We start from the raw sequence: 25,829 nt of genomic DNA, 5'->3' as shown, positions 1-25,829 counted from the left end.
AATGCAATAAACTTGCAGCTGCAGGGTCGGGATCGTGTCATCTCTGATATGTACAGTACAGTGAAGGCATTTAAAACCAAACTGACTCTGTGGGAGACGCAGATGCGGAAAGAAAATTTGAGCCACTTTCCCAGCTGCCAGACCATGAAAGAGAAGCTCTCTACCAGTGCGTTCCCGAGCACACAGTTGGCTGATAAAATAGGTATGCTTGCCGCTGACTTTCGACGCCGATTTGCTGACTTTGAAGCACAAAAAAGCAGGTTGGAACTGCTCGGTAACCCATTTGCTGTTGACGTGGAAAGCTCACCACCAAACCTCCAAATGGAGTTGATTGACCTCCAATGCAATGATGCACTGAGGGCAAAATATGCGGCAGTGGGTGCTGCGGAGTTCGCCCGTTTCCTCCCCGGCACAATGCCCCAGCTGCGCATCCAGGCTGCTCAAACGTTGTCTATGTTTGGCAGCACATACCTGTGTGAACAACTGTTTTCTTTGATGAACCTGAACAAAACATCACACAGAAGTCGACTTACTGCTGAACACCTCCACTCAATTCTGAGGATTTCTTCAGCTCAGAGCCTTACCCCGAACATTGATGAACTTGTGGAAAAGATGGGACACCACCAAGTATCACCCTCAACCTCAAACAAGTGAACATTACTGTGCAATCACATATTTAGAGTTTTTACTCAGTTCAAGTTTAAAAGTTAAAATTTAATATTTGTTTTCACTGCATGTTACTTCTCCTTAAACAAAGTGTTGTTTTTGATTAATAGATTTTTGCACTTTATTTTTTTGTATTTCAATCCAATTATATTTTAAAAATATTTCAGTTGAGTGGATGATAGAAAATTGCTATTATTGTTTTTTCTTTGAAGTAAATTTAGCCCACTTTTGCTAAAATAGAAAATATAGTCTACTGATGGTGCCTTGAATACCGGTTTCTTTCATTTAATGTTCATGTTATGGGGATATTTATATAAAGGAAATTTGTCTTTTGTGTCTGTTGAAAATTAAAGATTACTGACAGAGCCATAAGAAAATATTGCTTTATTTATCTGATCATATTGTAATATATTTGTTAGGTTTTCAGTAGGTTCAATTAGGTTCACTAGACTATATGCGTCATTTAAAAATTTTTCAATGAACATTCGAACAGTCCGGCCCTCGTCTTGTAGCTGATTTTTTTATTTGGCCCTCCGTCCATTTGACTTTGACACCCCTGCTCTAGACCATTCCACCGGATCTTTGCAGCTAGCTAGTTGCTACCGAGTGGCTATTGTGGCTAACGCCCTTGTCCAGAAGCATGCACCAGCTAGCCTCGAGCTAGGCCCATTTCCCGGCTAGCAAACAAAGTACACCAACTACAATACCGCTCTTGCCAATTGGACTGGACCCTTTGTCGACACGGAGACCCGCCGATCCATCACAACTGGTCTGCGGACGTAACTTCAGCCGATGTGCTCTCAACCGGCCTCTGCATTGTGGATGTTGGTGTTGATCCATCTGCTAGCCTCGGCCTGCTAGCTTCCCGAACGCTGCGTCTCCAGCTCGCCTTGCATAGTAATCGACTACCGAACGGCTCCGTTTCAGCTTTACTGCTCATTGGACTCTATGATCTCTCAGCTACAGAGCTGATGCCTGCTGGACTGTTCATTAACACTTAATTTTGTTTATCTGTCGGCCCCAGCCTCGAACTCAGGCCCTGTGTGTCGCTAACTGACCCTCTCTGCCCATTCATCACCATTTACCCGTTGTTGTCCTAGCTGTTTACCCATTGCTGTCTCAGCTCTCCCAATCAACACCTGTGATTGCTTTATGCCTTTCTCTAAATATCAATATGCCTTGTATACTGTTGTTTAGGGCAGCTCTCAGTTTTATTTTACTGCGGAGCCCCTAGTCCTGCTCAACATGCCTCAGAAAGCCCCCCTTGTCCCACCCACCATACATGCGGAGACCGCACCTAGCTTAACTGGCGCCTCCAGAGATAAAACCTCTCTTATCGTCACTCAACACCTAGGTTTACCCCCACTGTACTCGCACCCTACCATACCCTTGTCTGTACACTATGCTCTGAATCTTTCCTACCAGACCCAGAAATCTGCTCCTTTAATTCTCTATTCCAAAGCACTAGACGGACAGGTCTTATAGCCTTTAGCCGTACCCTCATCCTACTCTGTTCCTCTGGTGATGAAGAGGTTAACCCAGGCCCTGCCCCCCCCCCCCCCCCCCCCCCCAGGCGCTCTCAATTGTTGACTTCTGCAACCAAAAAAATCTTTGGGTTCATGCATGTTAACATCAGAAGCCTCTTCCCTAAGTTTGCTTTATTAACTGCTTTAGCACACTCTGCCAACCCTGACATCCTAGTCGTGTCTGAATCCAGAATCCTCCAAGACAGAACTGCTAAAGGGGGCGGAATTGCAATCTACTGTAGAGATAGCCTGCAGAGTTCTGTCATACTATCCAGGTCTATGCCCAAACAGATCGAGCTTCTACTTTTAAACATCCATCTCTCTATAAACAAGACCTTCACGGTTTCCGCTTGTTATAGACCCCCCTCAGCACCCAGCTGTGCCCTGGACACCATATGTGAATTGATTGTCCCCCATCTATCTTCAGAGTTCATACTGCTAGGTGACCTAAATTGGGATATGCTTAACACCCCGGCCGTCCTACAATCTAAACTAGATGCCCTCAATCTCACACAAATTATCAAGGAATTTACCAGGTACAACCTCAAATCCGTAAACACGGGCACCCTCATAGATATCATCCTAACCAACTTGCCCTCTAAATACACCTCTGCTGTTTTCAACCCGGATCTCGGCGATCACTGTCTCATTGCCTGTGTCAATTATGGGTCCGCGGTGAAACGACCGCCACTCATCACGGTCAAGCACTCCCTAAAACACTTCTGCGAGCGGGCCTTTCTAAATCGACCTGGCCCGGGTATCCTGGGAGGATATTGACCTACAGACCAATATCTATCCTGCCCTGCCTTTCTAAAGCCAAGTGAACAAACAGATCACCGACCATTTCAAATCCCACCGTACCTTCTCCGCTATGAAATCTTGTTTCCGAGCTGGTCACAGGTGCACCTCAGCCACGCTCAAGGTCCTAAACGATATCATAACCGCCATCGATAAAAGACTACTGCGCAGCTGTCTTCATCAACCTGGCCAAGGCTTTCGACTCTGTCAATCACCGTATTCTTATCGGCAGACTCGATAGCCCTGGTTTCTCAAATGACTGCCTCGCCTGGTTCACTAACTACTTCTCAGACAGAGTTCAGTGTGTCAAATCGGAGGGCCTGTTGTCCGGACCTCTGGCAGTTTCTATGGGGGTGCCACAGGGTTCAATTCTCGGGCCGACTCTTTTCTCTGTATACATCAATGATGTCGCTCTTGCGGCGGGTGATTCTTTGATCCACCTCTCCGCAGACGACTCCATTTTGTATACATCTGGGCCTTCTTTGGACAATGTTAACTTTTTATGGATCAAATCCCGTTAGCGGGATCGATTTGACAACATCCGGTGAAATTGCAGAAAGCCAAATTCAAATTAAATTAGAAATATTTAACTTTCATACAATCACAAGTGCAATACACCAAAATAAAGCTTAACTTCTTGTTAATCCAGCCACCGTGTCAGATTTCAAACAGGCTTTACGGCGAAAGCAAACCATGCTATTATCTGAGGACAGCACCCCATCAAACAAACACATACATTTATATTTGAACCCGCCAGGCACGACACAAAACTCAGAAAAAAACTATATAATTCATGCCTTACCATTGAAGATCTTCTGTTGGCACTCCAATATGTCCCATAAAGATCACAAATGGTCCTTTTGTTCGATTAATTCCATCCTTATATCCCCAAATGTTTTGGCGCGTTTGATTCAGAAAAACACTACTTCCAACTCGCCCAACATGACTACAAAGTACCTAATAAATTACCTGTAATCTTGGTCCAAACATTTCAAACAACTTTCCTAATCCAACTTTAGGCATTTTAAAACCAATAATCGTTCAAATTTAAGACGGGATAAAATGTGTTCAATAGTGGATAAATTGAAAGTGGAGCGAGCTCCAGGTCACGCGCCCCAAACAAAACAGTCCATTTGGCTATACACCCAGAAAGGAAAGGGACACTTCTTCATTACTCAAAGGAGAAACATCAACTAATTTCTAAAGACTGTTGACATCTAGTGGAAGCCATAGGAACGGCAAGCATATTTCTATTAAAACAGGCTTGCCATGGAAAACAGATTGACCCCCCCCAAAAAATGTCCCTGGATGGATTGTGCTCTGGGTTTCGCCTGCCAAATCAGTTCTGTTATACTCACATACATTATTCAAACAGCTTTCTTTGGTCTTGGCCATAGTGGAGTTTGGAGTATGACTGTTTGAGGTTGTGGACAGGTGTCTTTTATACTGATAACAAGTTCAAACAGGTAACGAGTGGAGGACAGAGGAGCCTCTTAAAGAAGAAGTTACAGGTCTGTGAGAGCCAGAAATCTTGCTTGTTTGTAGGTGACCAAATACTTATTTTCCACCATAATTTGCAAATAAATTCATTAAAAATCCTACAATGTGATTTTCTGGATTTTTTTCACTCATTTTGTCTGTCATAGTTGAAGTTTACCTATGATGAAAATTACAGGCCTCTCTCATCTTTTTAAGTGGGAGAACTTGCACAATTGGTGGCTGACTAAATACTTTTTTTGCCCCACTGTATATATCACTGGTCATCCCTAAAGACAACACCTATTGGCCAACCTTCCTTCCAGTTCTGCTGCCAATGACTGGAATGAATTGCATAAATCACTTAAGTTGGAGACATATCTCCCTCACTAACTTTAAGCGTCAGCTGTCAGAGCAGCTTACCAATCGCTGCAGCCTTACACAGCCCATCTGTAAATAACCCATCCAACCAACTACTGACATCATCCCCATATTTGTTTTTCTGCTCTTATGCACACCAGTATTTCAAGTTGCACATATCACGCCAGTGTCAATTGCTAAATTGTAATTACTTCCCCACTACTGGCCTATTTATTACCTTACCTCCTTACTTCATTTGCACACACTGTATACAGATTGGTCTGTTGTGTTATTGACTATACGCTTGTTTATCCCATGTGTAACTCGTTTATTGTCGCACTGCTTTGCATTCTTGGCCAGGTCGCAGTTGTAAATGAGAACTTGTCTACCTGGTTAAATAAAGGTGAAGAAAAATAAATAAATATATATTTTTTAAAAAACAGTCATGGTCAAAAGTAGTGCACTATAACAGGTAATAGGATGCCATTTGGGAAACATTCCATGCTTAGCAGAGTAATGACCCAGACAAGGCTGTTAGTGAAACACATTATGTTGCTGCAGTAGAGCGCAATCATTAACAATGCAATCATCTCCTTTCCCCTTCTGTTTTCATTAGAGCAGAACTGAGTATGGCTAATGTGGCGTGGTAAAAGTGTAGGCATGCCAAGTGAGCAGGGGTTGGAACCTAAATCCTTTTCCAATCGTTTCGTTCTGAATAGAACCACTATTTATCTTGTTCCATTCTACTGTTCCAACCAGAAAAATAGAGTTCTGAACTGGTACGAACCCCCCAAACTGTACAGGTTTATATTGTTCCTTTAAGTTCCTTATTTAACCTGTGCAATCAGAGCTAAATGTTTATAAAAAAAAAAAAAAAAAAAAAAAAAGTTGGATTCTAGCTTGAAATATACTTATTCATGTTACCATACTAGAACATATTGATTACTTTACATGTGTAAGAAATGTATTGGGGTCAATAGAGGGTGGATAAGAACTAGGTGTATGGAAAGTTACTGAGTGAGGAAGGGGGAGTACAGAAAGTTTACATTCTGTTAAAACATGGTATTGTTAAATCTCAAGGCTCTTAAAAGAGGCAAAGGGCAACAGTCTGGTTTCAGTCACTGATAAGGTAGGACAGGCGTGGAGAGTGTAATATTTGTGTTGTGGAGAAATGACCAGGCAGGAGACGGGAGTACAGTTAGTTTTCGTTTAGTCAAAACCCCTCGTGCTCTACAGTACGCGGCATTCCAGTGCGCATGTGCATTTCCTATTAGGTGTAGTAACGTAACACTGCAGTAATGCATTACTGCTTAGTAACAGCACAGTAACTAATATAAACAGATGTAGATCCCAGATACTACAGAGAGGAGCGAGGAACCCATCCCGAGGTCAGGTCAGATGAACAGTCCTATACCACACATATTTCCACTCCCAGGTTTTAGCAGGAGGCGGGGCCATGAGTATGCCAGTGAAAGGAACCAATTTAAGTTCCTGACTAGCAACAGATGTATTGGCTGTCTAGACGTGCAACAAACTGACTCCGCCTAGGAGGGTATAAATATATGTGCTTGTGTAAACATGTCTTTGCAGCTGTTTCACCCAGTGGGGAATAAACTGGGTTTGAGCTTTTCCTATTTATCTGTTTGAGTTTTTACTATGTTTAGAACCAAACAGTTCATTGAATTAATTCCATCAGTGCGGCTAGAGCAGCATGCTATGAAGCAGGTAAGCTAGTTGTTTACATGCATGATGGACTGACAAGTGTAGGGAGTGAGATGCCACACATTGAGGGTGTGGAGAGAGAGGTTTGGCTTAAAGTGCTGGGCATCTTGTTATGACATGCATTATCTGAATTAGATACACACAATTATACCTTGGAGCTTCTATGGAGAAACTTTGAATGTCCTTTGAACTTCACGCTGGACCACTGGTAGCTAACAAGCTTGTGTGTGCAGAGCTGCACCAGAATTAAAAACACATTCTTTTTTTTGTAGTTAATGAATCCATTGTGAAATGTGATAACTAAAGTATCCTTAACTAGCACTGAAAAAGTTAATTCATTCTTCTGTAAAATCTGTCCCCATCTTCTGAATCATGCTTGTATAGTCAGTAGGCTAGTCGTCTATGCTTCGCAGGGGGGAGGGGCATGTAGCTTACACACACACACACTAGCAAAGATTTTCAGCGGCAGGCAGACACTGGAATAGGTTTGAGTGAGGGCTTTGCTTAGGTGTTTTGAAAAAAATGCCAGCAAAATAACATACAATTATAAACCAGTTCCCATGCTTTTAAAATAACAGTTCTATTCCAGAACAGTAGAGATCACTTTCGTTCCAATGCAGAAAAAAAATTCCCTTTTCCAGTTTTTGGTTTGGTTCAAACCCCTGCCAAATATGATTATAAAGCCTACTGTTTATAATGGGTGTAAAATATCAGTTGGCAAATGTGTTCAGGCATTGTCGACAAACCAATGTCTGTGGCTCACCAGGTGCATGAACTGTATCTATGGTAACCAGCAGTACCTGGCTGCAACTCAATATTAAGTATAATGCACCTCAATACAGTGAGTAAACTGTAGGTTTATGGAATCGTTGATTCTTTTGAATTCAACTAGACCTACATGATTATGAGAAGATGTTGATCAATGTGCATTTGATTTGACTATTTAAAATAGATACAAATGTTACACCAGGCAACAGATGTAAACCAACAATTGCCCAGGATACTCAGAAGACTAATAAACCTAATAAATCAAAGCTTACCTAGCACAGCCATGCACTCCACCCCAGTCTGCCAGTCCCTATAGTTCTTGTCAAAGTTGTAGAAGAGTCTTCTCATGCAGTCCTTCAGAGCTGCGTCTCTCTTCTCCTCAAGACTCTGGAGCTCTGAGAACAGACGCTCTATCTCCCTGGTCCAGTAGCGTTTCCAGCCCTTCTTAGTGGACTTCACCTGATTAAATAGAGTTCAGAAAAGTTTGCTAAACTGTCACTCCACAATATTTTACACACTACAGATTAAAAATCACATTGAGGAACACACAATTAGTATTTCTAATTTGGCAGACGCTTATTTTTTTCGCCCCCAGCGGGAATCAAACACCTGAAAATGGCATTGCTAGCAGCCACTCTGACCTTGTACTCCTCAGGAATGTTCCTCTCCGAGACACTGTCTGGTACTTCCATCTGAAAGCGGTTCCGTCCCGTCCCCCAGTAGGTCAGGTTCCTGCAGCCCAGCCTCTTCTTCTGCCTGGCAACATTGAAGTTGGTTAACTGCATTTAACATATGCATTTGTCCAAGAAAAATATAGCAAACAAGCTAATTTCAGTTCTCCATTGGGCATGCTTTTTAGTCCAGGACTAAGTGTAATGTGACCCTGGGAAGGTGTCCTAAATGTGTTTCTCAAGAGATTAAGGTACCTGTCCAGGTAGTCCTGTAGGTCCCTCTCACAGGCCTTGATGCCACTGAGAGCCTGGTCAAACTCTGGGTCAAAGCCAGTCTTAGGGGTGATGACTCCGGTGGCGCGGGCCTTCTGGTGGTCGAAGGCTGTGTCCCAGCGTTTCAGCTCGGCCGAAAGGTCAGGGAAGAGGCCCTCCTGACCGTCATCCTTCAGGTTGACCACCTGATGAGATTACATGAAATTGTAATTTATTAAATCACCAAGAAGAAAACAGTTTGTCATACTTGGTTACAACCATAGTAAAAACAAACACAAATACTCAACATTTAAAACAATCACAAGACAACACCAATAAATACAGGACATTTAAAAAGTACAGAATTAATATAGTAAAAAGCACAATTACAGTGACAGGTAGTGCTGTGGTGTGTAGTGTACAAACCTGGCGCAGCAGCCTGGACCGGAAGTCGACCGCAACCGGTCCTAGTATGGTCACAATCTCCTGCATGGTCTTGAAGCCCTCCAGAGCCGAGAGGAAGTCCACAATCTTTTTCTTACTGTAGGTGACCTCTTCATACAGAACAGCCCTGCTGTCTGGGTGGTCCTGACCCTTCGGAGTACCGATGCTGTGGATCTTACTAAGGAGCCTCTCCAGATCAGGGAGCTTCTTGAGCAGGTCTGAGACCTCCGTAGCCTGGGCCTGCACTCCCATCAGGTCCTCCAGGGCATCCAGGCGTTCCCCTATAATCATTATAATACATGGGGTTTATATAGCGCATTTCAATGACCGAGCAAATCAGAAGAAATAAGACAATAGCAGACCAACCAATGAAAACAAGAAGGGTTCAAAACAATGTATTTACGTGTTCCCCTCACCTATGGATGTGGGGTTACAGAGCGGGGAACAGAGCCACTGCTTCAGCAACCTTTTACCAAATGGAGTACTACAGGTATCCAGGCGTTCCAACAAGGTCCCCTCTGTACCCCCCGACACATTCTGCAGGATCTCCAGGTTGGCTAGGGTCACCCCATCCAGGACCATACGCTGACGGGTCTGGGAGAAGAAACTGGTCGGCCCGCCTGCCTTCTCCATCTCCACGTCCACTGGGATATATTCCTAGAATTTGGGATAAAATCATAACTTCGTGCACTCCTGGAACCTCTTGCCTAGGCGCCAGGCTGTTTCTGCTCTCTTGACAACTCCATATGGAATCGTCCTGCCATGTTTGGTTTGACAGTGACAAAAGAGTAGGCAAAAGCATAAACCGATCTGGGACCGGGCTACGCCTGAAAGGCTCAAACTAACCAAACTACTTATTTTCCTACAACATTCACTAATTTATGGTTAGCAAATGTTCATAATACAAATTAAGCATTAAACCAATAACTTAATTGGTTTAAATTGCTTAATTATTATGGTGGGCTAATTGGTTAACCATTGACATCCCTACCTGGAAGTTGGTCATGGACAGCAGCTCCTGGTCAACCAGACATTTCTTTAAGTAGAACATACAGCCTCCCAGGGCCGACAGAGCCAACTCATACCCCTCCTTAGGGGTCAGACCCAACGAGTCGCTCTCAGACGTCATGGATTTGAGGACAGAGGGGAGAACACTGCTCCCAGACTCCTCATCCTTCCTCACACTCTCTTTAAAGTAGTCTTCTTCAGCTAGGGTCTTCAGGGTCTTCTGTGCATCCCAGAACTGGGAGCCTGTTGAGAGGGAGGAGGGTGTAATGTAGTGAACATTACTGTTATTCCAGTCCATGTTTTCATTATATTGATAACCGATATACAATATTCCATTCCATGTTTTACTCACGCACTAGTTGAGCGAGAGAGAGCAAGTGAACAACAATGTTGGTAAAGTACAGTTCAGACACCCAACCAATTTTCATAAACAAACACTGACGTTACACACTGGAAGTACGGGAGAGGAAGGGGTAAAGCTGTAATCAGTATCATTGTAAATAAAGTACTAAAAAGTGGATGAAGTGAAATATTGATGTATACAGACTGACACAATAAAAAAAGTATTGAAAAAGAACTGTGAACCTGCAGTCAGCCCCTCCTGCATAGCAGAGGACAAAGAAGCCTTGAAGATTTTACGGGTTTCGGCTGAAGGGTTCCCCTTCTCAAAGAGCACCTGTGTAAACAGAAATAAAAGGGAGCATTTTATATACATTTTCCTTTATGTCTAAAAAAAACTTTTACGACAAGGATGGAGCAGATCAATGTAGTGTGTCTTGTTGTTGTTGGGTGATTGTGATATGCTGTAAGTGTTGTGAAAACTAGAAAGGGTAATTTCCCTAAATAATAATTGTGTGTAATTGTGTGACTTGCTTCAGCTGTCCAAACATGAACCTATTTTTATGGTAGTGACCGAAGTTAACAAGTTTAAATTGTTATTGTTGAACAGTGGAGGATGCTGAGGGGAGGACGGCTCATAATGACTGGAACGGAGCGAATGGAAAGCATGTGTTTGATGTATTGGATATCATTCCACTTATTCACCGACAACTATTACCATGAGCCATTCTACCCAATTAAGGTGCCACCAACCTCCTGTGCTGTAGAAGTAGTGACTGACCTGTGCAGGGGTGTAGTGAGACAACAGGGTGCGGAGCCGGGAGCAGTGTCGGTCGTCCTGGAATTGGCCCACATAGAAGTACCCTACAGATGTGTCCACGAAGCTGACCCCATAGGTCCTGCAGCGCCCTGAACTCTCCTCCTCTGCCTTGAGATGAGAGGTGATACTTTGATGCAAAACACATTACTGCAACCTCCATGTCACACAATATGGAAAACTCAAGGTTAGAGGAATTTGACCCAAACATAATTATTAGATAAACTAACCCTGTAAAAAGGACAGTGTTGTGGAGTGGTAAAACACATGTAGTTCAACTAGTCATTTAACTATATTTTGCAGTAGCTTGGTGGTAGTTGAACGCAATGGTGTGTTGGTAGCGGTAAAAGTGGGTAATCTAATTTTGCCCAGAATTTCCCCAAACGACCCGCCCGGCAAAGGAATGGCGCCCTGTGCGAAACATTCCGAGAGAAACTCTGAATTAGAAGTCGACCGATTAAAAATCGGTATGGCCAATTAATTAGGGCCGATTTAAAGGATTCATAAATCGGTAATATGCATTTTTGGACGCCGATTATGGCCGATTACATTGCATTCCACGAGGAAACTGCGTTGCAAGCTGAGCACCTGTTAGGCGAGTGCAACAAGGAACCAAGGTAAGTTGCTAGCTAGCATTAAACTTATCTTATAAAAAACTAATCAATCTTTGCATAATCACTAATGAACTACACATGGTTGATATTACTAGGTTTACTAGCTTGTCCTGCATTGCATATAATCAATGCGGTGCCTGTTAATTTATCATTGAATCACAGCCTACATCGCCAAACGGGGGATGATTTAACAAAAGCACATTCGTGAAAAAAAGCACAATTGTTGCACGAATGTACCTAACCATAAACATCAATGCCTTAAAATCAATAAACCTGCATATTTTAGTTAAAATAAATTTGTGTTAGCAGGCAATATTAACTAGGGAAATTGTGTCACTTTTCTTGTGTTCAATTGCAACAAGAGGTATATGCAACAGTTTGGGCTGTCTGGCTCATTGCGAGCTAATTTGACATAATTGTACATAATTATGACATAACATTGAAGGCAATGTAACAGCAATATTTAGACTTAGGGATGCCACCCGTTAGATAAAATACGGAACGGTTCCGTATTTCACTGAAAGAATAAATGGTTTGTTTTCGAAATGATAGTTTCCGGATTTGACCATGTTAATGACCAACGGCTCATATTTCTGTTTATTATAATTAAGTCTATGATTTGATAAAGCTATCTGACCGAGCGGTGGTAGGTGGCAACAGGCTCGTAAGCATTCATTCAAACTTTATTGCGTTTACCAGCAGCTCTTAGCAATGCTTGCTTCACAGCACGGTTTATGACTTCAAGCCTTTTAACTCCTGAGATTAGGCTGGAAATACTATTAGAACATCCAACAGTCAAAAGGTATATGAAATACAAATGGTATAGAGAGAAATAGTCGACGCGTCATAATTCCTATATTAAATACAACCTAAAACTTCTTAACTGGGAATATTGAACCACCAGTTTTCATATGTTCTCATGTTCTGAGCAAGGAACTTAAACGTTATCTTTTCTTACATGGCACATATTGCACTTTTACTTTCTTCTCCAACACTTTGTTTTTGGAATATTTAAACGAAATTGAACATGTTTCATTATTTGAGACTAAATTGATTTATAAAAGTGTTCATTGTTCATTCAGTATTGTTGTAATTGTCATTATTACACACATACATATAAATATATATATATATACACATTTAAAAATAATGATTAATCGGTATCGGCTTTTTTTTTTTGGTCCTCCAGTAATCCGTATCGGCGTTGAAAAATCATAATCGGTTGACCTCTAGTAAGGTCTACTGTATCCAGCGCATGTTACAAATAAATGAGTCGATCAGTCTTAAATGGAAGAAGTTTGAAACCACCAAGACTCTTCCTAGAGCTGGCCGCCCGGCCAAACTGAGCAATCAGGGGAGAAGGGCCTTGGTCAGGGAGGTGACCAAGAACCTGATGGTCACTGACAGCGCTCCAGAGTTCCCTTGTGGAGATGGGAGAAACTTCCATAAGGACAACCACCTCTGCAGCACTCCACCAATCAGGCCTTTGTGGTAGAGTGGCCAGACGGACACCACTCCTCAGTAAAAGGCACATAACAGCCCGCTTGGAGTTTGCCAAAAGTCACCTAAAGACTCTTGGTTTCATCAGATGGTGAAGCATGCTGTTGAAATTTTTTTCAGCAGCAGAGACTGGGAGACTAGTTAGGATTGGGGCAAAGATGAATGGAGCAAAGTAGAGAGAGATCCTTGATGAAAACCTGCTCCAGAGCGCTCAGGACCTCAGACTGGGGCAAAGATTAACCTTCCAACAAGACAACAACCCTAAGCACACAGACAAAACAATGCAGGAGTGGTTTCGGGACTAGTCTGTAAATGTCCTTCAGTGGCCCAGCCAGAGCCAGGACATGAACCCGATCGAACATTTCTGGACAGACCTGAAAATAGCTGTGCAGCAACGCTCCCCATCCAACCTGACAGAGCTTGAGAGCATCTGCAGAGAAGAATGGGAGAAACTCCCTAAATACAGGTGTGCCAAGCTTGTAGCGTCATACCCAAGAAGTCTCAATGCTGTAATCACTGCCAAAAGTGCTTCAACAAAGTACTGAGTAAAGGATCTGAACACTTATGTAAATGTGAGTTCTTTTTATTTAATACATATGCAAAAATGTCTACAAACCTGTTTTTGCTCTGTCATTATGAAGTATAAATGATTTAAACCATTTTAGAATAAGGCTATAAGGTAACAAAATGAATATACTGTACAATGCATCACAAAACACATCCTACCTTCTCCTTGATGCTGAGGAGGTATTTGCTGTGTGTCTCAGAAGGGGCTCCGTCCAACACGCTGTAGGTCTGCGTTCCCCGTGTGATGATTCGGCACACCTCACGCTGTACCACCCGGTCAAACTTGGTGGGCTTCAGCATGGTCTTACAGCGAGCCTCCATCATGTCTGGAGTCTCCGTCTGCTCCACACGTGCCACCTAACATAAGAAATACTTTATTAATGACTGAGGAGAAATTGGTTTGCCAGCAAAACAGCAGTGATGGGTGGAAATAGTTACATATCGCAATATTATTTTGGATAACATTAAGCCTATTAAAAAGGATGAGTCTAAGCTTTCTTTTAAAAACAAAATGGCTCCCCACCTTGTATCCCCTCTGCACCAGTCCATCTGAGAAGCGTCCAAAGCCTATCTCGGGGAAGCCAGAGTGGGCCCAGGCCCCCTTCATGAAGGTCAGCCCCAGCTCGTTGACACCAATCACAGCATCCATGTGGTACAGCTCATAGAACTTACCCACCTGAGTAATAATACATTTTACTTGCACCTTTCAAGATAGATGAGGACACTAAAGGCCAGATTCACAGCCACAAATTCTGCCTAGTCCTAGACTAAAAAGCATGTTCAAAGGTGACTCTCCAAGATTTCAGGCTGTTCTGGAGGCAAGGGGGGGTCCGACCCTGTACAAGATGGGGGTGCCTAATAAACTGGCCAGGGAGTCAATGTTAAACAAAGAAGCATTGCACCTCCACCAAAATACAGCATTTGAATGATTTATAGTACCTTGAAGAAGAGCACGGCATCGAACGTCTCCGACTTGAGCTGCCACCAGCGCCGCATGCCTGGGGTCGTTTTGTTCAAGAAGTCTTCTGGGACATACAGAGTCGTGGGATCGTAGTCTTCCTCAGACTGTCTCCGTCTCTTGGCGTCTTTCCTCCGGCCTTCCTGTAGCCAATCAAGCTTCTCATGGTCCCATACCGTAGCCCCACCTTGCCCGCCGGCACCTGAGCCATTCGCCTGGCTGTCGAAGCTCTCCGGGGCCGAAAAGGCTGAGAGTCGAGACTTGGTGTCGGCTGTGATGGTGCTAGATAAGGGGGCTCTCTTGGCGGTTTCTGGAAGAGTGGGAGTCTTGGGTTTTGGTTTGGCACTGGATGGCTTCTCTATGGGTCGTTTGCGTTTCACCGGTTTAACTGGGCTGTCGGGTTCAGCCTCACATTCACTTTCTACATCTTCCTCCGACATACTGTTCACTACCTCTTCCTCATCTTCCTCACTGCTGCATCCGGCCTGTTCTGGTTTGAATTCGTCACCCGAGCCTTCACTGTCGGAGGCAACCACGATGCGGCGACGCTTGGACTTGCTGCCCTGTTCTGCTGTGGCACGGGAGGAACGGCGACTAGGCTTAGACTTCACCGTCTCCTCATCTTCCTCTTCAGTCAAATCTTCGTCGGTCAATGTTGACTTATCAAGCTGTAGGAGGAAAGGCAAATGAAAATACAGTACTTCAGTTTTTCAAGAGAGAAAAAAATTATATGGGCTCCCCAGTGGTGAAGTGATTTAAGGCACTGCATCTCACTGCTTGAGGCGTCACTACAGACACCCTGGTTAAAATCCAGGCTGTATCTAAACCAGCCGTGATTGGAAGTCCCATAGGGTGGCGCACATTTGGCCCAGTGTTGTTCGTTTGTTTTTTAAAGTTGTTTTATTTTTCATATTCAACACATTTGCTTTACACATGCCAGTTTGCACACAAGACAAAGAGTAATATATGTATATGTCGGAGGAATGATACAGTATTTATCATTATTGAGTGGTAAGTTCAATGTTGAAAATAACATGTTCTACACTACAAGATGGGAAAGTTTTGATACTGGCTTACATTTTTCGATGCAAATGTGTCGAGATCGTAGGAGAGTAGTTGATCCGTACGGATCAACCGCCCATGGTTCGGCACGCGTGTGAACTGCAGATCAATTGCAAAGTTTAACCATCAGTGTGAAATACAGTTTTACTGCCGCTGTTACTTTTTAAAGTAATTCCCTAAATCTCGATGCAAAGTTGCAGTGAAAAGATAAAGACAGTGCTGTGTTTTGCTCTGAAGCCTGACTGAATAATTTTTTTAAGCAGTTGTGTTTACTGTTCACGTGAACGGGGCATGTTGAATCCCAACGTATTAATCCTGGATGCTCGCGTTGCAAAAAGCTACGAAAAGAAGAGCAGTGACAGCCATGGCTGGTTGGAGGAGCTGAAGAACAGGAAAAGCCTCCCGCTTCATTTAAGTCTCATGGATAGGAGAATTTAGGCCTCCCTGTCAAATATGACGATGGAAGAAGGGTGGTGGACAACACCATTACGGTGTGTGGGCATTGTGCCACAAGAAAGTCGTATGATCATGGAAATACATTGAGCATGGCCACACATTTAAAGCGTCATCACCCTGGTGTGTCAAGTGACGGGAGCCAACTCAGCCAAGAGACCACTTCTCACCGCAACATTTAAGCAGCCCGTTGCTGTAGAATCAGACCGGGCTAAAGCCATCACCAAATCTATTGGGATGTTTATCTCTGCAGACATGAGGCCATATTCTGTTGTGGAAAACAAAGGGTTTCAAAATATGGTGAAAGTGCTTGAGCCATTCTACGAAATCCCCTGGGGCACCCACTTCAGTATGAAGATCATGCCAGATCTTTAGGAACCGGAAAATAACTAAATTGTCGATGAAATATCCAAGGCATCCTCTGTTGCTCTCACCTCACACAGGTGGACCTCCAGGGTAACGGAAAGCTTTGTGACTGCTCACTACACCAGAGGAGTGGGAGATGTGAAGTCTGGTGCTATAGACACCCCCTCTATGAGAGAAACACAAATCTGGCGCAGTTACTGCTAGGAGCAGGAGCAGAGTGGAAGCTAGAGAGGCCCAATAGCAATATCCCAATCACCACAGATAATGCCAAGAACTAAGTAAATGCAGTGATAGAGGCTGGACTGTGGCCACAGATAGCTTGCATTGCACATGTGATCAATTTAGCATCTCAAAGGGGAATCTCAGTAAACCAGATGGACCGCCTCCTTGGGAGATCAGGAAGGTTTCCTTTTTCCACCGGAGCACAACAGCCACTCATGTACTTAACACCAAGCAAGAAATGCTACAGCTACCGACTCACAAGCTCATACACCATGTCACAACAAGATGGAACTCCACCTATGACATGTTGGAGCTCGATCTTGAGCAGCAGGCAGCTGTGAAAGTGGCAGGAGGTCGTCCTCCAGGTGCTCAAACCCCTCAAAACGGTTACAACCTTATTGAGCACCGAAACTGCATCGTCAGTGTCCATGATCCTACCTCTGAAAACAAGGAATAAAGCACCATATCATTAGAGATGTCAAGGCTGCCATTAGAGGACCGGTACCCCAGATACCCCCCTAATGTACAGGACTACCTTCATAGATCTACCGCACTGGATCCAAGGTTCAAGTCAAATGTTATTTGTCACATGTGCCAAATACAACAGGTGAAATGCTTACTTACAAGCGCTTAACCAATGATGCAGTTAAGAAAATATAAGAATAAATATTTAAAGAGCAGCAGTAAAACAACAGCGGGGCTATATACAGGGGGTACCGATACAGAGTCAACGAACGGGGGCACCAGTGGAGGTAATTGAGATAATTATGTACATGCAGGTAGGGTTGTTAAAGTGGCTATGTATAGATAACAGGGAGTAGTAGCAGCGTGGGGGGGTGGGGCAAATAGTATTTGATTAGCTGTTCAGGAGTCTTATAGCTTGGAGGAAGAGGCTGTTTAGAAGCCTCTTGGACCTAGACTTGGCGCCCCGGTACTGCTTGCCCTGCGGTATCAGAGAGAACAGTCTATGACTAGGGTGGCTGAAGTCTTGACAATTTGTAGGGCCTTCCTCTGACACCGCCTGGTATAGAGGTCCTGGATGGCAGGGAGCTTGGCCCCGGTGATGTACTGGGCCGTAAGCACTATCCTCTGTAGTGCCTAGCGGTCGGAGGCCGAGCAGTTGCCATACCAGGCAGTGATGCAACCCGTCAGGATGCTCTCGATGGTGCAACTGTAAACCTTTTGAGGATCTGAGGACCCATGCCAAATCTTTTCAGTCTCCTGAGGGGGAATAGGTTGTCGTGCTCTCTTCAAGACTGTCTTGGTGTGCTTGGACCATGTTAGTTTGTTGTTAACCTGTTCCGCTAGCGGAACCCCTCACCAACAGCCAATGAAATTGCAGGGCGACAAATTCAAAATCAACAGAAATCTCAATTCAATTTTCTCAAACATACAAGTATTAGACACCATTTTAACCTGTTTGGGGTAGGGGGCAGCATTTTCACTTTTGGATAAATAGCGTGCCCAAACTGAACTGCCTCCTACTCTGTCCCAGATCCTAATATATGCATATTATTATTAGTATTGGATAGAAAGCACTCTGACGTTTCTAAAACTGTTTGAATCATGTCTGTGAGTATAACAGGTCTTATTTAGAAGGCGAAACCCCGAGGACAAACCATTCAGACTTTTTTTCCAAGTCAGTCGTTTCAATATGTTTTCATGGGGACTTTCCTGCAGTTCTTACCACTTCCACTGGATGTCACCAGTTTGTAGAAATTGGTTAAGGTTTTTCCTTTGTGTAATGAAGAAGTACCATTGCTCAGAACGAACGTCACTTCATTCTGTATCAAACATGCCAAATAAATGGACATTTTGGATATATAATCGACGGAATTAATCGAACAAAAGGACCAATTGTGATGTTTATGAGACATATAGGAGTGCCAACAAAAGAAGCTTGTCAAAGGTAAGGCATGATTTATATTTTATTTCTGTGTTTTGTGTAGCGCCTGCAGGGTTGAAATATGCTACCCTCTCATTGTTTACTGTTGTGCAGTATATGATAGCACATCTTATGCTTTCGCCGAAAAGCCTTTTTGAAATCTGACATGTTGGCTGGATTCACAACGAGTTTAGCTTTAATTTGCTATCTTGCATGTGTAATTTAATGAAAGTTTGATCTTTATAGAAATGTATTTGAATTTGGCGCTCTGCATTTTCCCTGGCTATTGGCCACGTGGGACGCAAGCAGAACATATCATTATGTTAGGTCAGCAACTAGTCACAGAAAGCATACAGAGATTTTCCAACCAAAGAGAGGAGTCACAAAAAACAGAAATAGAGATAAAATGAATCACTAGCCTTTGATATTCTTCATCAGATGACACTCCCGGAACAACATGTTACACAATACATGTATGTTTTGTTCGATCAAGTTCATATTTATATCCAAAAAAACTCAGTTTACATTTGGCTTTGCCTCCAAAACATCCTGTGAATTTGCACAGAGCCACATAATTACAGAAATAATAATAAACATTGATAAAAGATAAGTGTTATTCACAGATTTAAAGATATACTTCTCAACGCAACCGCTGTCAGATTTCAAATAAACTTTACAGAAAAAGCAAAACATGCAATAATCTGAGTACAGCAATCAGAGACCAAAACAACCCAAAAAGATATCCGCCATTTGAGTCAACATAAGTCAGAAATAGCATTATAAATATTAACTTAATCACTGCCAGACCAGTGACTCAAAGATTCCTTATGAGCCCCACCTTTATAGTAGAAGCCTCAAACAAGTTTCTAAAGACTGTTGACATTTAGTGGAAGCCGTAGGAAGTGCAAAATGACACTATAGACACGGTGTATTCCATAGACACTGTGTATTCGATAGGCCAAGAGTTTAAAAAAAAAAACTACAAAACTCATATTTCCCACTTACTGGTTGGATTTTTCTTAGGTTTTCACCTGCCATACGAGTTCTTTTATACTCAGACATCATTCAAACTGTTTTCTATCCAAATCTACTAATAATATGCATATATTAGCAACTGGGACTGAGTAGCAGGCAGTTTACTCTGGGCACGCTTTTCATCCAAACGTGAAAATGCTGCCCCCTAGCCATAAGAAGTTAATGTGAACGCCAAGGAACTTGAAGCTCTCAACCCGTCTCACCTAGACCATGCCCTACACTGGAGGACATACAGTGAGTGACCTTGTCACTGAGATTGTAGCCACTGAAGAGGTAAAAATAGCTATTGCTATTAGAATCATCCATTTTTGAGTTGTAACAATAATGGTTTTTATTAAATGTTATTGCCACAATTATAATTCTATGAAATTTGAAAATAAATAGTTTAATAGATAGTCCTTTTTTCTGCAGGGTCAAGCCAGAGCCAAAATAATTTGTCCACTGAGCTTTTCGGGGAGTCTTTTGCGAGCAATGACACAGGCAAGACGTTTGCCAACACCATCAAAGAGGTGGTGGTATCCTACAAGGCAGAAAGCAGCATTCCAGTGGATGACATGGTGGAAAAGCAATAAGTATAAATATCCTCACATTGCCATGATGGCAAGTCACGACCTGGCTGTACCTGGCACTTCAGGTCAAAGCAAGAGGGTGTTTTCCACTGCAAGGGACATATTAAATGCAAAGAGGTCAACCCTCTCCCCAGACAATGTAGACATCCTCATCTTTCTGAAAAAGAAGTTATAAGCTCAGGTTTGCTTTGCTTTTTTTAAACTTTTATTTTTGTTGACACAGGCTATTTTTTCATTCACTATTGTTCAAAGGAAGAAGGCATCATGCCGCATATTGCACTTTAATTTAACAATTGAGTATTGAATATTTTATTTTAAGATTTTATTTAAACATTGCAAAGTTCCTTGCTTTAAGTGTTCTTTAAGTAATAAATGGAAAGCAAAGTTATTTGTCTCCCTTTTTTTTGCAGAGCTGAAAAATGATCCGATCCATGACTCAAAACCGTGAGTTTTGTGATCCGTTGCACCACTACTAGATAGACAAATAGATTGTAGATTAATAAAGTATCAATCAAATGGAAATGCAATGTTCGCAGCAGTACATACAAACGGAAAGATTCTCTCACCTCCATATCCTCCTCCTCGTCGTCTTCCTCAGCATCAGATGGGTCCATACAGACAGGCATCTTCAGTCTAGTCTCTGGGCTGTCTGGCATAGCAGCATCAGCCAGCTCCATGGCCTTGCGGATCACAGGCTTACCACTGAAGAACACCCCTCCTGTCTTAGCATCACTGCTGTCCGAGCCTGGGATGGAGTACAAGTGAGAAGCGACATTATTTTTAGTGCACTCCAAAGTGTATAGGTCTCGAAAACAATGTTCTGTCTAAGCTGCGCTCACAGTAGCTCCGAGACTGCCGAGCAGCTCCCCTGGACTGTCCGCAGAAATATTAGCCCACAGAGAGAAGCACGAGATTGAACTTCACTCAACTTTCTAGAGCAGTGCACCAAGGCATTAATAGTGGATCACCAACAATTGTGTAAAAAACCCAACAATAAAGCAGTGATCCTTTTCCCCCCCACATTAATTTCATATAAAGCATTAAAAAGTAATGTGCTCAGTTTTAGGACAATTTTAAGCGGAATACATATTACAAAAACAATGAGCACTTTAGATGTTTCAATTTTGTTTATTTTCCAGAGAAAAGGCCACTCTGGTAGGTTATGATCAAATAGCCACAGTAGCCTACATGGCCACTTAACACTAACCTAAAGCAGGTACAGCCTCAGAGTTCACAGTAAACGCACGCTGGAAGCTGCTCTCAGCAGACCTGAAATTTGCTCAGTGCCGAAAACATTGCTTTAGAATCAATAAAACCCTTTTTTAGAGAAGCTATTGCTGTAGTAATATAGCTTACCTCTTAACTGGCATCTTACATCACTAACTGTAGCATAGCTAGAATTAGCCTGATATCAGATTTTCTTGTGCCGTCTTGCAAACTCCTATGGTCATGGTCTTCCATGACAACAAACATAAGAGTTGGAAAGACAGAACATACAGATCTGGGACCTGGCTAACCAAGAATAGAGAGACAATAGATGTCCACCTGCACAGGCTAGGTGAGTGACGCAGCACGCTGTAGATAGTAAAGGGAGTTTTTGACAGGTAAATCATAGCTTTCTCACCTTGATACTCGCGGATATATTTGGTGCTGACCCAGCCCCTGGTCGGTGGCTCATCGAAGAAGTGGACATGCAGGCGCTGGCTTTTACCCCTACCCCTCATCTGCTGCCCGCCGACAGGCTGGGGAGCTACCATACACGGCCACCAGGGGTGCCCCTCTAGCTTGGCCCACACCAAGGCTCCGGCACTGAATGGACATGGTGCTGGACTGGAAGAAAATAAGATGGAGAATTAAAATATCCGACAACAGGTTATCTAGTAACAATCTCTCCTGTTTACCCAAGTGTCTACTTGTTGAACTTCCCTTTATGGATTTGAAAGGAAATCACTGGTATAGTAACTCCCTTGTCTACTCTAGCCAATGCTTACTCCAATCCAATTATTTTTTACATGTGGGGAGCAGTGAACGAGTGCACACTTTAAGAGGAAAGGGAGATTGAAGGAAATATGGATCCGTCCCATTCATTTGTTTTACATTAACCTAAGGTAGCAGATGTAAAAGAAAACACCCGAGCGGCGTTTCCATATCCAGTTTTCAGCGGAAAATTTATCTAGATTGAATAGGGTTGAATAAGCTGTATCACAGAGTTTCTAAACCCAGAGGCGCAAGATCACGAGACTTACGGGAATGCTTGTGAAACAGACCAGGCCGGGTTGTGGGTTTTGATTAGTAAAAATAAATAAAAAAATCTCCCTTGTTAATTCTCAAAATCTAAAAAAGGCACAACCTAGATTTGAGCAAATGTCTTAAGTAGTTAAACATATTACTCCAACCTTGTGAAAGTGAAACTGACACGTTTACATTTTTGCCAAAAACAACTTCATGTCAAAGGAGTGCCTTGGATTTGATGGCCTGCACGTGTTTCTGCGCATAGTGTCTAATGGTCCCCTACAAGTGTGATCGGTGATTTATATTAAAGCAGCTCCTGCCCAACTTTGGCTGTATCCGTTAAAAGCGGATGCATCCGGTTGTCATCAACTCAGCTCACGCCTCCTTCACACCGACAGCATATTTGCGCAAAATGGTACGCAGCATCATCTGGATGTGTGTGCAACAAAAGTTCAACAGTCACCTTCCTCTACCATTTCTGTCAAGCCATCTATGCAAATAGTTTTACAAATGCATTCGATAAATTAAACACAATGCTGCAGGGCATACGCAGCGTTCCATTGGAAATTAATCTACTTCCACAGATAGAACAATGAGAACAATGAGTCAGATGTTTCACCAGATGTATAAATGTGAGGCATCTGCTTGGCGTTGCCACTCACTACCAAATATGGTAGTGAGAGGAAGCCCAGTGGCTGGCAGTGGGAGAAGATGGATTTTGACAGACTTTCTCATCATCGAAATATTTGATCTCAACACAGTTCTGTTCCCAAAACTAAAATATGTTATTTACAGAGTGGACTACATTTTGTAGGCTTTACCCTTTGCCAAAGTTGCAAAAAAAGAAAGCGCGTGGTTTAGTAGGAGTGCAAAGGCGAATTCAGTTATTGCACACCGCACTTGATAGAGTAGGCCTTCCCCAACGGAAATATGCAGATGCACGCTAGAACGTGTCAATAGGATCTCGCTAACTCATGCTTGGCTCTGTCCATCTCCTTGCTTGTTCTGCCCACTATAACTAATTTGTTCCCATTGTCTATCTTGGTTCAGTTATAAAAACAATCATTGGTACTTCTGGTGTTCCAAAATGCAATGACACTGATCGAGGCTTAATAAACCTAGTTTCACATAGACCTGAAGATATGGTATGATGCCTTGCCCCTTTGAATATAATTGGTCCCCATGGGTCTACGTCCACCCGCATCATGCCAGTCACGAAAGTGTTGAATTACATGACACGTTCTCCCGCCAAATGAGGACGCATGCATGTTACTGTGCACTTTGACATGCTTGATCAAAATGTATCATTACTCCAACACTGTCAGACAACGGATACACAAGGAAGTGTGTTGAAGGGTTGAGATAAATAACATTAACGGTACTAGTTAAGTAATCCGCTGACTGGTTAGCCAGTTTTATCCAGCCACTAATCTGTCTAAATCGTATTGCATTACATAACGTCTGTCCTGTGTAGACGAGAGTTAGCCATTTCACAAATCAATGAGCATTTCTGCATGAGTTATAATTAGCTACTGTGGCTAGCTACCGCTAAAACCACTAGCCACAACAAAGCAACTCGTTATTTGTGCTAGCTAACTAATTTGAGCCACCTGTCTTACCTCTCCTTTATTGTTAGTGTCTTATTCCCAAAGAGTTTGCCGAATCCGCCTTTGCTTGCTTTTGCATTAAGGGGTTTTGCAGGAGTCTTTTTGGTGGTGGGAGTTTGAGATGCATGCTTAGCTTCTTCTTTTGGAGAGCTGTTCTTTTTTCGAACTGAGGATGGCAAGTCGGCTTCTGCAGGCGAGGGACTCGGTTTCGCCTTCAGAACCGGTGGCGGAGACTTATTGAAAAAATTGAAAATGCTGCTTTGCTTCGCCATAAAGCCTGTTTATGTAAAAAATTATAATAAAGTGATTTAGTTCATCAAATGTTTAGAGTCTGCTAACTCTGTCTGGTCTGCAGGCATCAGTGCTCGTGCACTGTTCGCGGGAAATTCTCAGAAGGTAAAAGGTCATGTGGGAGTGGCTCCAAGGAAATTCAGCCAATGGCAAAGCATCTTTATTCTTGGTATTTATTAATCAAATAAATATTTTGGGTTTATACTGGTTCATGTCAAACAATTAAAACATGTATTTTCTCTTCCCGAGTAAGAATAAGTTAATACATATTTGTATTTATTTAGGAGTTACATTTCATCATGATACAGACCGACTATGTTATGCGATATCCACATCACCAGCAGAGTGCAGTCGTGGTATTTGTATAATTGATTACAGATTATGGGAGACGTGTGTAAACCTAATGTAAACCTAACGTGTAATTCATCATATATAACTTTGGAATTCACCCTGTGAATTGTTCGTCCCATTTCACAAACTGTGAGTTTCCCTTATATTTTGATTTACCATTCTAATATTTTCATAACTACACTTTCACTCTACTCTTCCCCAGTATGAGGACCGGGACCCTCATTTTTCTACCTGGTTGTTGGAAACAAACTGGTGTAAACTAACCACACCCCAAAAAATATCTGGTGATATGTTTTTTATTGAGAGTACCCTTCCATCAAACTAAACAGCACAGATTTGTAAAACATTTCATATCTTACCAGGCACATCTTTGGTTTTAGAAGTGGTGAAGAGAGACATCTAATCTCTCCCCTCTTCTCTATCTATATATATATATATATGAGAATATGCATTTTTTATATATGAGAATGTGAATTTTTAAGTCAGAATATAAAAAATATAAAAATGTACACATCCAACTTAACAGGTGCAGAACAGAAGCAAGTTTTAAAAAAAGGAACGTCCACAACTCTGGTATGTTCCCATGGTGATTTAATCATCAGGTCAAACCACTGGAGTCACATGACTTGGACTTGAGTCTGACTCGAGTCACAAATTTGATTTGGACTTGCAAGCATGAAACTGAATATGTATTTGAATAATTTTCATAGGTTGCCTACCATTTATATTTTATATGTATACCTTTGCTTATTTGATCAGGTCACTAACATAGGCCTATGGAAATGCTCCAAATTATTGTTTCAAAGACATCAATCGGTGCTTCAGAACCAAAAAGTTGATTGTTGACCAGTGACGCGTAATCACCATTGGCGTGCAAAGGCAGTCGCAGGTATCCAGATTACAGTTTTTTCCAACTGCTTACACACAAAATCTTTTCATGTCACCAGATTTTTGAAACCTCTCACTCAAAGTGCAAAACTACACACCAAATATCCAAAACCATAAGCTATTTCTCAGCCTTTGACCCAGTTGTCACTTGCATAAAACACTTTTTTCAAAACACTACACACAATTCTCTACCTAAAACACAAAAATCTAACAGGAATTGACTTGCTTTCCTTTTCCAAACACAACCAATCAAAATGCTACACTTATTCACCAGGTCACACACACACTCCTCACATGTGCAAACACTAATAGCTTAACTGATCACTAACCAATCACTGCTTTACTGTAGTATAGGCCTATAAATAGGTCAAAGGTCAGATTA

The 25,829-nt window shown here is 42.5% G+C and overlaps 1 protein-coding gene across 1 annotated transcript in view; it reads right to left on the bottom strand.

The window, feature by feature from the left end:
• The window catches only part of LOC139376873 (mutS homolog 6 (E. coli)), a 33,628-nt gene extending 9,320 nt beyond the window's left edge, over window positions 1-24,308 (bottom strand). Inside the window, exons 1-14 of the mRNA XM_071119843.1 lie at window positions 23,930-24,308; window positions 21,703-21,908; window positions 20,645-20,823; window positions 14,468-15,154; window positions 14,052-14,204; window positions 13,688-13,885; window positions 10,812-10,958; window positions 10,277-10,367; window positions 9,675-9,934; window positions 9,100-9,340; window positions 8,666-8,964; window positions 8,243-8,445; window positions 7,958-8,072; window positions 7,589-7,775 (exon numbers count right to left, since the gene is read on the bottom strand). Of these exons, the coding sequence (XP_070975944.1) occupies window positions 7,589-7,775; window positions 7,958-8,072; window positions 8,243-8,445; window positions 8,666-8,964; window positions 9,100-9,340; window positions 9,675-9,934; window positions 10,277-10,367; window positions 10,812-10,958; window positions 13,688-13,885; window positions 14,052-14,204; window positions 14,468-15,154; window positions 20,645-20,823; window positions 21,703-21,908; window positions 23,930-24,189 (3,226 nt within the window). The 5' untranslated portion in view covers window positions 24,190-24,308. The remainder of the gene's footprint in view (window positions 1-7,588; window positions 7,776-7,957; window positions 8,073-8,242; window positions 8,446-8,665; window positions 8,965-9,099; window positions 9,341-9,674; window positions 9,935-10,276; window positions 10,368-10,811; window positions 10,959-13,687; window positions 13,886-14,051; window positions 14,205-14,467; window positions 15,155-20,644; window positions 20,824-21,702; window positions 21,909-23,929) is intronic.
• Between the last annotated feature and the right edge of the window lie 1,521 nt (window positions 24,309-25,829).

The sequence above is a fragment of the Oncorhynchus clarkii genome, chromosome 20 (genome assembly GCF_045791955.1).
Source record: "Oncorhynchus clarkii lewisi isolate Uvic-CL-2024 chromosome 20, UVic_Ocla_1.0, whole genome shotgun sequence".
Taxonomy (NCBI): domain Eukaryota; kingdom Metazoa; phylum Chordata; class Actinopteri; order Salmoniformes; family Salmonidae; genus Oncorhynchus; species Oncorhynchus clarkii.
This window is presented reverse-complemented; position numbering and strand designations above follow the sequence as displayed.